This window comes from Sinohyriopsis cumingii, chromosome 14 (genome assembly GCF_028554795.1).
Source record: "Sinohyriopsis cumingii isolate HCF-2022 chromosome 14, ASM2855479v2, whole genome shotgun sequence".
In the NCBI taxonomy this organism is placed as follows: domain Eukaryota; kingdom Metazoa; phylum Mollusca; class Bivalvia; order Unionida; family Unionidae; genus Sinohyriopsis; species Sinohyriopsis cumingii.
Genome location: NC_142974.1, coordinates 65,682,270 through 65,696,324, shown reverse-complemented (window position 1 = coordinate 65,696,324; position 14,055 = coordinate 65,682,270). Strand labels below are relative to the sequence as shown.

At 34.6% G+C, this 14,055-nt stretch overlaps 1 protein-coding gene across 2 annotated transcripts in view; it reads right to left on the bottom strand.

The window, feature by feature from the left end:
* LOC149784028 (solute carrier organic anion transporter family member 4A1-like) overlaps positions 1-14,055 on the bottom strand; it is a 169,563-nt gene that overhangs the window by 25,303 nt on the left and 130,205 nt on the right. For both annotated transcript variants that reach the window (XM_089932120.1, XM_089932121.1), the window contains exon 3: positions 7,647-8,109. In XM_089932120.1, coding sequence (XP_089788246.1) covers positions 7,647-8,109 — 463 coding nt within the window. The remainder of the gene's footprint in view (positions 1-7,646; positions 8,110-14,055) is intronic.

The window sequence follows — 14,055 nt, the reverse complement described above, 5'->3', positions numbered from 1 at the left end:
CATTTCTGACACATAAATTCCAACCTGTACATTTGAATCATGGACATTCATTTTTATCAGAGCATCAGTCTGATGTGTTCTTGATTCACCTCCATCTTAATTTCCTACTTAGCACATACCATCCATAACAAATTTGCTGCATACACCAAGGATTGAAGTTATCTACATGTCTACACATCATTGTCTAATAATATCACACCTATTTAAAATCATTATAAACCAGGCATAGCTAATTAGCCACTAATGTCAAACTTAGGTGTGCATAAACAAATAAAGATTTGATTGTTTTGAGATTATATTTGATGTTAATGATAGTCGGATGTAGAGGGAAGCCATTATCACTTGATTGGATTAGCTTTTAATCCAATATCAGTGTTCATTTGATTACTCATCAAATTAATATTAATTAGACAAAATTCGAAAGTATGGTGACTCTGGAAACCAGTACAAAGGTAAGTGGACAAAATTTCATGTTTTATTGCCCATTAATTTGCTGCGGTCATCAAAATGTTAAATATTCAGAATCAGTTATGACTTGATTTTATCAATTTTTTTATTAAACACAAACATTTGTTTAATTGTCTATTGAATTATAATCAATTAGATTAAATTATAGAAAATAAGGTGGGGGGGGACGGAAAGCCAGATGTCAAAGATATTGGAGAAACTTTAATTATGTTTTACTGGCAATTAATTTGCTTCGATTGGTGTAATATTAAAATCTTTGGCTGTTTTGATTAATGTATCATTCAGTAAGAGTTTGCTGTTTCTCTTTATTCAGCATGAGACATCAGCCTGCTCCATGAACGACAAACAATCCCAGGTATAATAATAATAATAATAATAATAATAATGACCTTATTTAATGACCTTATTTAAAGAGGGTAACACAATTAGCTAAAAACTAATCTACCTTGAGGCCCTCATACAAAGGAATTCATTTATTTAAGCTGCATCTCTGAAGCCACTGGATATATTGGGTTTGGAAGAAGGAAATAGAGTGGGCATTTCTAATCTCAGCTGGAATACTATTCCAGAGTAGAGTTCCAGGGTATTGGAAACTTTTTTTAAATAACTCCTTATTTGGTTTGGGAATTTTATACTGTTTGGTAGACATGGATCGCAGGTGGGGAGTATTACCAGGTAGCCTATACTGGAATAGTGATTTTAAATATTCAGGAGCACTATTCTGAGATATCCTGTACATTAATTTGGCTTTTCTCAAACAGATTCGGTCTTTAATAGGTAATATTTTTAACCTACCAGCTAAACTTTCCTTGCTTTCTTTCTGGATTGATATTAGCCCAAATGCTCTTTTTTGAAGATGTGCCAGCTTTGCTATGTTTTTATCATTTGAATTACCCCATACTGTACTACAGTAGTCCAAATAGGGTTGTATGTAACAATTATAAAATAGTTTCCTGTGCCTTTCAGGGAGAAAATGTCTTATCCTACTGAGAAGCCATAAACTTGAATTGACATTTTTACTGGTATGTTTGATATGTTCAGTCCATGATAGGTTATTATCTACCAGAACACCAAGTAGCCTATCATGACAGACTATTTGCTGATTTGTATCCTTCCATGTCAGACATAGTTCATCACTATCAAGATTTGTCCTTCTTTGCTGTGTTGAGATAAGTAATATTTTAGTTTTACCAGTATTTACCACCATGCCATTACATGTGCACCAGTTTTCCAGTTTGTTTAGTGCATTCTGTAAAGAAATTTCGAGCTCATGCTTTGTGTTTTGGATGTCTGACAATGTTGTGTCATCTGCATAGAGATCTGTAGATGATATTGAGTCTCTTAGTAAAAGTGGTAGGTCATTAATAAATAAAATGAATAGTAGTGGACCTAGAATTGAGCCTTGTGGTACTCCATATCTAATTGTTTCAGGTTCAGACAGAACATTATTTATGTAAACATGTTGTGTTCTCTCATTTAAGTACGAAGTAAACCATCTAATTGTTCTTTCATCACACTGGTAGATTTTCAGTTTCTTCAAAAGGATTTCATGATCCACCATGTCAAAAGCTTTCCTGAAATCTACAAATACAGTTCCTATTATTCTACCTTGGTCAAGTGCTTGAAGCCATTTATCAGTTAGGGAGATCAAGGCAGTCTCACAGGAATGGTTCTGTCTAAAGCCTGATTGATTAGGGTGTAACAGCAAGTGTTTGGTTAAATATGACACGAATGAGTCATGGACATGTTTTTCAATCAATTTTGACAAGTTTGGTAGTATTGAAATTGGTCGGTAGTTATCAGCATCATCCTTAGAACCAGATTTGTGAATAGGAGTTACTTCTGCAGTTTTCCATATTTTGGGGACAGATGAGGTTGCAATACTTAAATTAATTATGAATGTTATGCTATCTACAATAGCAAAGGCAGAAGATTTAATGAGTCGTGGACCAATCTGATCAAGTCCTGTAGCTTTCTTGGTATCAAGTTCACTGAGACATTTTTTAACAAAGTTTTTTGACACTGGTGGGATAGAGAAACATACCTCCTTTGAGATTTTACTGCTGCAGAACTTTTTCAGTTCATTAAAGTTGTTTTCTATCACTGGCTCTTTTAACTTTGTGGTAATGTTGATGAAAAAATCATTGAAAACATTTGCAATGTCATTTTCATCAGTGACTATGGTGTCATTTACCAGAAGTCAGTGAATTTTATTTGTCTGTTTTTTGTGCGTTCATCCAGTGAGTTCACTGAAGACTTTCCAGATGGAGTTTGTGTTGCTCTTTTTGTTTTCAAGCAATGATTGATAATAAGTTTTTTTAGCTTTTTTGATCATACTTGTTATTTTATTTCTCCATACTTTATATTGTGCATGGTTTTCCATAGCCTTGAATTTGTCTCGTGTTTTCATAGCATCTAGGATTTCAGTAGTAAGCCAATTAGGTTGAATATCAGTCTTTACTCGATGTACTTTCAGTGGTGCATGCTTAGATACTACATCCATAAATAAGTCAGTCCACACCCTCATGGCTTCATCTATGTCATCCAAATTTTGGATCATACTCCATGGAACTTTATATAGGTCATTGAAAAATTGTCAAAGCTAGGTTAAAAGTCCATTTCACACACATGAGCTCACAACTGAAAAACAAATCACTCTTGAGATTTTTATTTTAGTTTTGACTCTTGAGGTTTTCCTTTTGACTCCTGAGGTTTTGGAGTCAAGAGTCAAATGACTCTTCAGTTTTGAAATTTTTAAGAACCCTGTTATAAACAATCACACTATTTTTTACTGTTACCAGATAAGAATTATATCAATGTGTAAATGTAATACAGTAGTACAATGGCAGTTAGTGAAACTTCAATGAGATGATTCAGAACTCACAGAAAACATTTTTGTAACTAATCTCAAAATTAAGTCCAGTGGCCTAACTGCCTTGGATGTGAGAGGTCGTGGGTTCGAGACCTGACCAAGTCATACCAAAGAATTATAAAAATATACTGCCAGCTGCCTCGCTTAGTGCTCAGGATTAAGAGGTTAGTGTTTGGGGCTAGTCAGATGGTGTCAGGATAATAAGACTGAGTGGGACATGATGCTACATGTCTGTGGCATCAGGCCCCAGTGCTAGACATCACTATAAACTGCCACACTGTAGACATCATAGCGATATGTTATGTTAACTGTCCCAATTGCACACACATAGACACACACAAATATACATCCAAACACACACAGATAGACACACACACATACACATTCAAACACACACACACACATACACATGCAAATACACACACATACATGTATATAGACACATGCATACATACACTGTACTCATTAGATTGATGAAAGTGGCATATGAAGAGGACCTCACCATATTTGTAAACAGTACTATTAAGTCGTAGGTTCGAACCATGACCAAGTCTAACCAAAGACTGGGTGGGATATGATGATACATGGCTGCGGCATGATGTCTAAGTTCTAGACATCAGTATAGGCTACCACACTGCAGACATCATAGCAATTTGACTGAAAAATTGTCAAAGCTAGGTTAAAAGTCCATTTCACACACATGCATACAGACATGCATTGTATTTTCAAAGTGCAGATTGCCATATATAGAGGACCTCACTATAAAACTTGTAGATTATTACTATATCCAATGGAAGTATGCGTTATATAATGGACCCTCACTATGATGCCCCTCAGTATAGCTCTGTCCCTCTTATAATACAGGTATGTACATGAATCACACTGAAAATTTGCCAAATTTTATTTAACTACATATACTAAATTACATTTTTTACCTTATAATAATCAGCCATGATATGAATTAACATACTTGTAATTCAATATTATAACCTTACATCATCACAACACAGCCTTGATGGAACAGCCCCCAATCAAAGGTCATATCTGCTTATTAGTGCCCATGTTCCCAAACACACAGAGAATGCATTTTGCAATGCATGTCATGAAGTGTGCTTTGACATACATTATTATCAGTAATATGAACAATTAAGGCTGTGAATATATGCAATTTCCAGCAATAAATGGGGATATTTCAACAGCTATCACACCTATAGTACAAGTCACATGGGTCATGTATGCACATTTACTCATTTTAAATAAAATATAAATTGTTACTTTAAAATTTAACCAAAGTCTGTTTAATCCTGATTACTGAATGCTCTGCACCTTAAATGTCACTAAGAAACTTTCTGAGAAAAATTATTTATCACTATGGCCTTTTACAATGGTGGCCACGTACTCAACTTGGGTTAAAATAAGAGACTGTCGAGTGGAATCATCACAATCAAGGGTAGTATTATTTTATTTTTCAATATGCATGCAATTGACAGCGTGTGAGAACCAATCATGACTGTACTGGATCTCATCTTTAGGTTCATTTTGTCCAAAAATGTTGACATACCTTAACACTAATTTTGCCATATGCACCTCTCAGGCATCTAAATAATGACCTTCCAAAGGAACATGGATATATACCAATCCAAATGAAGTGTATACTTGCCACTTTAAAAGGTATGAAGAATCAAATTCTAAACAATGACATTCATTACTGAAATAGTTGGTGTTGAATGCTACATGACCAGTGTGACAATCACAGTGACCTAGTTCAATCTAAATAGATCTAACTGTCAAAAGAAGATAATGCAGACTATTCCCTTACATAATGAGCAAGGTTTGAAATTTCCACTCTTTCACTCATATTTGTTAGTGAGTTTCTGTCAGCAAGATGCATACAAGCCTAATGTTATAATCTGATCATTTTATGTCATTTAAAATAAATTATATTTCCATAAGCATCTCATACACCAGGAATTCTCCGTCATTTCCTACATTTAGATTGGAATTGTTTGGAATTCAGTGACTGGTTGCCAAAACTGTGTAGTTACTGCAGATCATCTGGAAATTAAATTAGGGTACTGGTCAATATCAACCGGTAAGCAAATGTGGCTAAGCAAGATACTGGCAAAACCAGCTGATTGTAGCCGTTCATTCAACTGGAGATACCGATATCAGTTGGTACCGTAAATAATCATCTGAATATAGATATGTTGGTCATTCACATGTGGGCAGGCAGATAAAAGAATTCAAGATAAAGACTAAAATAGCAACCAGATAAAAGGAAATTGCCAAAAGGCAGTATGACTCATCATAATGTAATCAATTTGTTAAAAAGCATGACTCATTAGTATACATGCCATTTTGTCAAGTATGTCTCAAATATCCATCAACAACAGACATAAATTCAATCTTATATCTGAGTTCAAAGGTCTAATTTATGAAAATAAAATTCAAAGCCCATGACAAAAGTAAATATCAAAATCAAAATCAACCTCCGATGTGGGTCTAAAGGTAACTTCTGTGACAGAATCAGAGTATAAAAATGCATGAGGGAAGTCTGACACACAATCAATGTGTAGTGTATGAAAATGCATGAGGGAAGTCAGACACACAATCAATGTGTAGTGTATGAAAATGCATGAGGGAAGTCTGACACACAATCAATGTGTAATGTATGAAAATGCATGAGGAAAGTCCAACACACAATCAATGTGTAGTGTATGAAAAGTCTGAATACAGAATTTGCCAAATAATTTCAGTCTTGAAAATTAGACAGAAGTGTACAAAGAATACAATTTGTGTATCACAAGTTGGCACTGCGTGTTGCTGACTCAACACTACAAGTAAACGTTGCATTAACTTACACTACTGGGCATGTGCTAAATGAATTTATGATTCAAAGGGGCTTTCATCTTCAGTAGCCAATGTTCCGATATGTTAACCCATTCTGCACCTTGGCATATATTGTAGTGCTTTGTCCTAGTAACAGTATTTGATTTCATGAGTTGCTTCCCTTAATTGCAACTAACCAATAGTACCTATTAGCAGTGGTGGAGGCCATTGACTTCAAAAGGATATTTTGTAAGGTTACCATCGAAAGTATGACTACGTACCAGAATAAAGCCATTACAGGTGTATTTGAGTAAATGGTATTTGTACAAACATGGACTGGCAGAGGAAAATTGCTTACTTATGAGTCCATTCAGGTTGTGTGCTCCCCTTGTCTCGATCATGTAGGAACAGTGTTCCAATTTGAAAAAATTAATTTGATTGGATGTGGTGGCTTGCTGCTGCTGCATCCAATGAAATTCACAGGCCCGAAGCACATAAATATCTAGATAGGGTTAAAATATCAGAACTTTGGCTAGAGAAAATGAGGGACTTTAGAAACTTGACCAGTGTCAAGAGATTGTGCCTATTTGTTTGCATGGTGTTTAATGGCACATCAACACATGATAGGTTATATCATGTTGAGGCAATCACAAAAAAGTGCCCTGACCTGAGGGAGACACCAAAGCATTTGACAACCTGGTTGGGATTAAAATCACACCCTTCTGGCCTGCTAACTGCTAAACCTCTGTGCTGCTACAGGGAGGTGACACCACATATTTTCAAAATTATACAATTTGGAGTTTTATCACAAGCTGAACTTGATGGTCATTGGACCAGATGTAGACCACCAACATTAAAACATGAATTTTCATAAAGTATATTGGCCAGGGACACATAATAGCAATTGTGCCTGGTCTGGGCAGGATCTGAACCCAAAATCTTTTGTTGATGTGTTTGACATGCTAACCACTGAGGCCTTAATGAATGTTCACAATCCTTTTATTTCATATCATTAAATTCTAACGTTATACAGATAGAACCCATTATTTGTGATGCTCAGGGTCCAAAGAATAACATCACGATATAAGTCGGATTGCATTAACAAATTTTTCAAAAAACTTCCCCATAGAAAATGTACATTGAACATTCAATGTTACCAAACATTAAACACAGCCAACTGTATTCTAAAATCTTTTAACTTGCCTGAACTTTTTGTTAACAGATATAACACTGCAATATGTTTTAGAAAATTTTGCAAGTTAAGGCAACATTAAACACAGTGCTGGAATTAGAAATTTGTGAGGGGCACTAGTAATTGGTTTTTCTGAGAGCATGTATTTAGGATGTTAAAAAGAGAGGTCACCTTAAATAAAAAAATGGGAGCCATGCTGTCATCATGTTACAATTGGAATCACGTTATAACAAATCATGTTATAACGGGTTTTACCTGTAATTTATTAGAAGCCAGAATACTTACCAACATAAAATGCTGATGAGCGAAGTGGCAAGTTATCGTCAAGATATGTAACTCCCAGTGTATACAATGGAGCTGCACCTGCTCCATGTAAAAGTTGTCCAAGAAAAAATACATATTTATAGTCTGACACGATATGTGTAGCTTTACTTGTATCACATTCACTGCTTGTGCCATTAATCTCCGACGTACACATCATTCTCAGGGAAGAATCATTCACTTCGTAAGGTCCTGTAGTAAATTGTGGAAGAGCAAATATGAATGATCCTATGCCCATTACAAAGACTCCAATTGCTAAGTATCGAGGTTTACATCCAAGTCCACCAAAATAGCTAACTGGTATTAGAAGAACGGCAGAAGCAATGTCATAACAGCTTGCAACAGTACCAGATTCTGTACTGCTGAGATCATAACGCTTTTCAATGTTGGATATCACAACATTTACAAATCCATTCACAACCATTCCCTGAAAATAGAAAAGTTAATTGGCATTAATTGTAAGACAGCCATTCAACACACAAACAGTGTACATTTGTGTGATCATTTATTACTGTTAACTAATCAAAAACTTCGTTTGCATCTCATCTTCAAATATGTCCTTACAGATTTTACATAAAAAACTAAAGAAACAGTATATACAGAAGATAATGACTCTATTAAACTTATACTGGTGTAAGAGTCAATTACACTCAACTTTAGAGTGTAGCATCTACTGTATATATATATATATATATATATATATATATATATATATATATATATATATATATATATATACACAAGTCGAACCAAACTGCAAACTACAAAGATCCTGATCTGCTGGAGCATAATGTTGTTTGTTCTACTGATTACACCCAACAAACAGCAGAGACCCAGATCAGCTGGCACATTATACAATGGTAGATCTGGGTCTGAGAGAAGCCAAATTAATGTACAGGATATCCCATAATAGTGCTCCTGAATATTTACAATCACTATTCCAGGATAGGCTACCTGGTAATACTCCCCACCTGCGATCCATGTCTAACAAACAGTATAAAACTCCCAAACCAAATAAGGAGTTATTTTTTTTAAAAAGTGTCCAATACTCTGGAACTTTGCTCTGGAATAGTATTCCAGTTGAGATTAGAAATGCCCACTCTATTTCCTTCTTCCAAACCCAATATATCCAGTGACTTCAGAGATGCAGCTAAAATAAATAAATTCCTTTGTATGAGGGCCTCAAGGTAGATTAGTTCTTAGCTAATTGTGTTACCCTCTTTAAATAAGGTCATTATTATTATTATTATATGGCATGTATATGGTGGCCTTTGAAGATGATGTCCAATGCACAAGGTAATCTCAAGCTGGCTGATGAGGGGGGTTGGGTAGACCTACAAATATGCATACAACTGTAAACACTATAAACGAAGAATTATCATCCTTTCATGGACCAGGAGTTCTAGAAATTTCAAGAAAATATCATAGAAACTGGCTTTCCATCATAAAGTTTATTTTGCAATTTGAGTAACAAAGTTTACAGAAGAAATATTACTAAAATTGACAAATGCAGCCTTATGAACAGACAGAACTTATTTGTGTAAGACTTGGGGTTAGGTAAATTTGATGGCAACGTGACCTCAGATCAGGAAGAGACCTCAATGAGCAAAATTCAATGTCACACCTAAGCAAATGCCTTCACAGTTTTGAAGAATAGTTTAAAAGCAAAGAATTCAAAACAAAACATTCACACAACTCACACAATTATCATTGACAGCTCTGATGATTTTTTATCTTAATATTTTGAGTAAAATCACAATCTAAGTCTTGAAAGGTTTATGAATTTTATGTCTGATCTACTGAAATATGGTGTTATGACAAATCATGACAAATCAAGGTCTACTGAAATACTGTATGATGACAGAAAATATTGTATGATGACATATCTAGATCTACTGGAATAATGTGTGATGACAGATATAGATCTACTGGAATAATGTGTGATGACAGATATAGATCTACTGGAATAATGTGTGATGACAGATATAGATCTACTGGAATAATGTGTGATGACAGATATAGATCTACTGGAATAATGTGTGTATTGACAGATATAGATCTACTGGAATAATGTGTGATGACAGATACTGATCTACTGGAATAATGTGTGATGACAGCACTAGATCTACTGAAATGTGGTGTTATGACAGACCTAGATCTACCAGAATAATGTGTGATGACAAATCTAAGTCTATCAGAATATTGTGTGATGACAGATCTGGATCCACTGGAATATTGTGATGACAGATCTGGATCCACTGGAATATTGTGATGACAGATCTGGATCCACTGGAATAGTGTGATGACAGATCTAGATGTAACCTTTTCACACTTAATTACTCATTTTACTGCATCCTCATTATTTGACATAGTTGATATTGCATTCAATACTGATGTTCAATCCTGTTTTCCCAATTCACACATCACACCCAGACTGGAATTGTAAAGGTGTTTTTTTTTGTTACTTTTTGCTTGCAACTCTTGAATATATAAGTTCTAGAATAAGTCTGATTATGGTGAACTGAAAGAAAAGTATAGCAAAAAGTGACATGGTAATTCAGAGGGTTCTTAAAACTAAAAATTGATCAAACAAATAATTCTGACATTTGACACAAGTTACATTTTATGAAATAAAAACCAATGTTTTGCCAGCTTAATGTTTTGGCAACTTTGTTCAATAAACGGGGGAGGGGGGGGATTTGGCATTTATTAATAACAGGCTGAATATATGAAGAGGTTACAAAATAATGATGACAAACTATAATGGAATTTACTTTTGTGATGTCAGTCTTAAACTGTGAAATTTATTTTAAAAAATTCCATCGCTTAAAAATGCTCACTACAATCAACTACTCTATGAATTTTACAAAATCTAAAATCAGGCTTCAGTTATTTTTATTGATCCAGAAACTAAATAAGTCAGGCAGTAAATTGTTAAATTGACAGGATGGATACTTCTAACCTTCTTATTGTTACAGCTTTGGATGCTTATTAACAGGACCAGTATATGGCATTGATTTAAACACAGATGGCATATACCACATAACAAGACCAGCATATGGCATTGATTTAAATACAGATGGCATATACCGCATAACAAGACCAGTATATGGCATTGATTTAAACACAGATGGCATATACCACATAACAAGACCAGCATATGGCATTGATTTAAATACAGATGGCATCTACCACATAACAAGACCAGCATATGGCATTGATTTAAACACAGATGGCATATACCACATAACAAGACCAGCATATGGCATTGATTTAAATACAGATGGCATCTACCACATAACAAGACCAGCATATGGCATTGATTTAAACACAGATGGCATATACCACATAACAAGACCAGCATATGGCATTGATTTAAACACAGATGGCATATACCACATAACAAGACCAGCATATGGCATTGATTTAAACACAGATGGCATATACCACATAACAAGACCAGCATATGGCATTGATTTAAACACAGATGGCATATACCACATAACAAGACCAGCATATGGCATTGATTTAAATACAGATGGCATATCCCACATAACAAGACCAGCATATGGCATTGATTTAAACACAGATGGCATATACCACATAACAAGACCAGCATATGGCATTGATTTAAATACAGATGGCATATACCACAATCTCTTTGTATGAAATAAGTGTACAGATATCTACAAATGTTTACACATATATGATCACAACCAAATTCAAAATGTGTAAATCCCAGATCTGTTGTCATACTGTGTTGACATATCAGGGTTAATACTGTGCTGTCAGGAGGCCAAGGTCAATGCTGCACATACTAGGTCAAGGACTTAAAATACATGAGGACATGCATGTGTAGTACTGTTCTGTATAAATTACACTCATTTAGTGAAGATATAATAATAATTTTACATATCTTTTTATTTATTCCTAATGAATTACATGTATTTTGGAAGGTGTGCACAGATTGTACAATGAAATACCATTTTGTAGTGAAGGATGATGAAGATAACAAGAAATAGTTCGAGGCTCACTCTGCTTTTTCCTGATATGTGGATGAATACTTCTACTATTACTGATCAAATTCCATGAATTTATCTGTACCTTTGTGAGGTCACAAACATTTACAATGGCCCTTGTACTTTTTACCTCTGTGAAACGTCACACACAGTGATCTCAGTTTCTAAAAATAGCCATTCGGACAAGGCGAACCAGCGTAATGGCATTCAGTCTTCTTTTCTGTTTTATTATTCTTATTATTGTTCTTACTGAAAACCATGCACCAAATTACAATGATGTATTGGTATACCAAGCTTCATCAATTATCTAAATGGACCTTAACTTTAAAGAGAGGGAAAAAAATATGATGAAAATGTAAAATATTGAACCATGACCCTGACCTTGAAGATAGAATGCAGTACACATCAAACCCTTGAGTGCTGAAATAGTTCACACATCCCTGGAGAGTTTCTTCAAGGGCTTATCAAGAAGTTTTCAAAGACTTCTAACAGTTTTCTTGAAGTATTTGGTTTCAAAAGGAAATTGAACTTCTCCATTATGTCACATTGTACAGCATTCACATAAAGAATAGCAGAGAACCTGTGTAAGGCATTACAGGTAAATGAATGATAGTATATCATTTAAAAAAGATCAGTACTGACTTGCATAAAAATCACAGAAATCATAGAATCATAAAAATATAGAAATCATAAAAATCATAGAAATCATAGTTTCTCTAGATGCTGTCTACAGAAGAATTGCTTCTAAAGCTTGGTTCTAGAATGAACAAAACATCTCATTAAATTCAGATTTTGTGTTGTTACATTTTTCGACACAGCAATACAGTCAAGGTGCTTTCTCAATAGACACACTGCTGTGTTTGATCCGGACTGACCTAATAGTGGGAACTGTGTGACACAAATGATTTCTAAAAAAATAATTCAGGGCTAGTATTACACAACAGTGAAGATTGCCTAAGAAAACACCTCAATTTAATGTTCAACTGATCATGAATTATGCCCACTAATAATGGGAAACTAATCACAAAATATACCAACTCACAATATATAGAAGGGCTCGCTACAAAGTATCATTTGGATACCACCTAATACTTCTGCAATATATAGAAGGGATCACTACAAAGTATCATTTGGATACCATCTAATACTACTCCAATATACAGTGTATAGAAGAGCTCACTACAGAGTATCATTTGGATACCATCTAATACTTCCGCAATATATAGAAGGGATCGCTACAAAGTATCATTTGGATACCATCTAATACTACTCCAATATACAGTGTATAGAAAAGCTCACTACAGAGTATCATTTGGATACCATCTAATACTATCATAATAGATAGAAGGACTCACTATAGATCATCATCTGCATACCATCAAATACTGGATACATGGGGAGGGGTGGGTAATGTTTATTTACAGGATCCACTAGGTATAGGTGTGTTTGTGTGCACAATGTATACTTCATGTGAAATTATTAATAAACAAAATACCCTAATACGTACATGGAATAAGCCAATGTGTCATCATAATTGTATTTCCCTAAACATTAATGCTTGGTTTTGATATTTGTGTTCTGTGTGTGTGTGTGTGTGTGAGAGAGAGAGAGAGAGAGAGAGAGAGAGAGTCTTGCAAATGGTAAACAGAAGGGCACTGAGTAAAATCAAGATGGATCATAATTTATGCTAATACTTTCTTATCTGAAACACAGCAGCAATCATGGTGGTGCTGATGATGATGCACATGGCTTAACTAAAAAATATGCTTACAAGTTGTATGCTGAAATAATGGCATGATCAAACCAAATTATCTTATTTACTTTGTTATATGAGATAACAGTAATTATAACACATATGATCTGAAATATCAATTAAATCTGAGCAGTGCATCAAGCATTAGATCACCATCTCTCCCCTCACTAGGGGGGGATATAACTCTTGGTATTACTTTGATGGGGCAAACAACATCCAGTACACTCCACTTTTATCAGCATATCTAGTTCTCTACAGATAAAAAATAATCAGTGGCAGAAAAAAAAGTATGATAAAAATGTAATTTAACACCAGATTTAAGTAAATTTAGGGATTAACATTACCATATGAATCTGATTTATCAGTAGCTGTCCCTACTGACACTCAAGTTTTGCATCACAGGACTCATCCAACAAAAATTATCAGGATTTATCTGAAAACATGTAGAAAAATATCCATGGTGATAGCCATTAAATTACCCATCTCTCAGTTGGGAATCATCACTATGGAGATAATGGGAGATAACTCTTTGACTGCTGTGTTATGTTACATGAAGTTGATAGACCTAATGAAGTCTTTTAGTATCAGATAACACATTTTT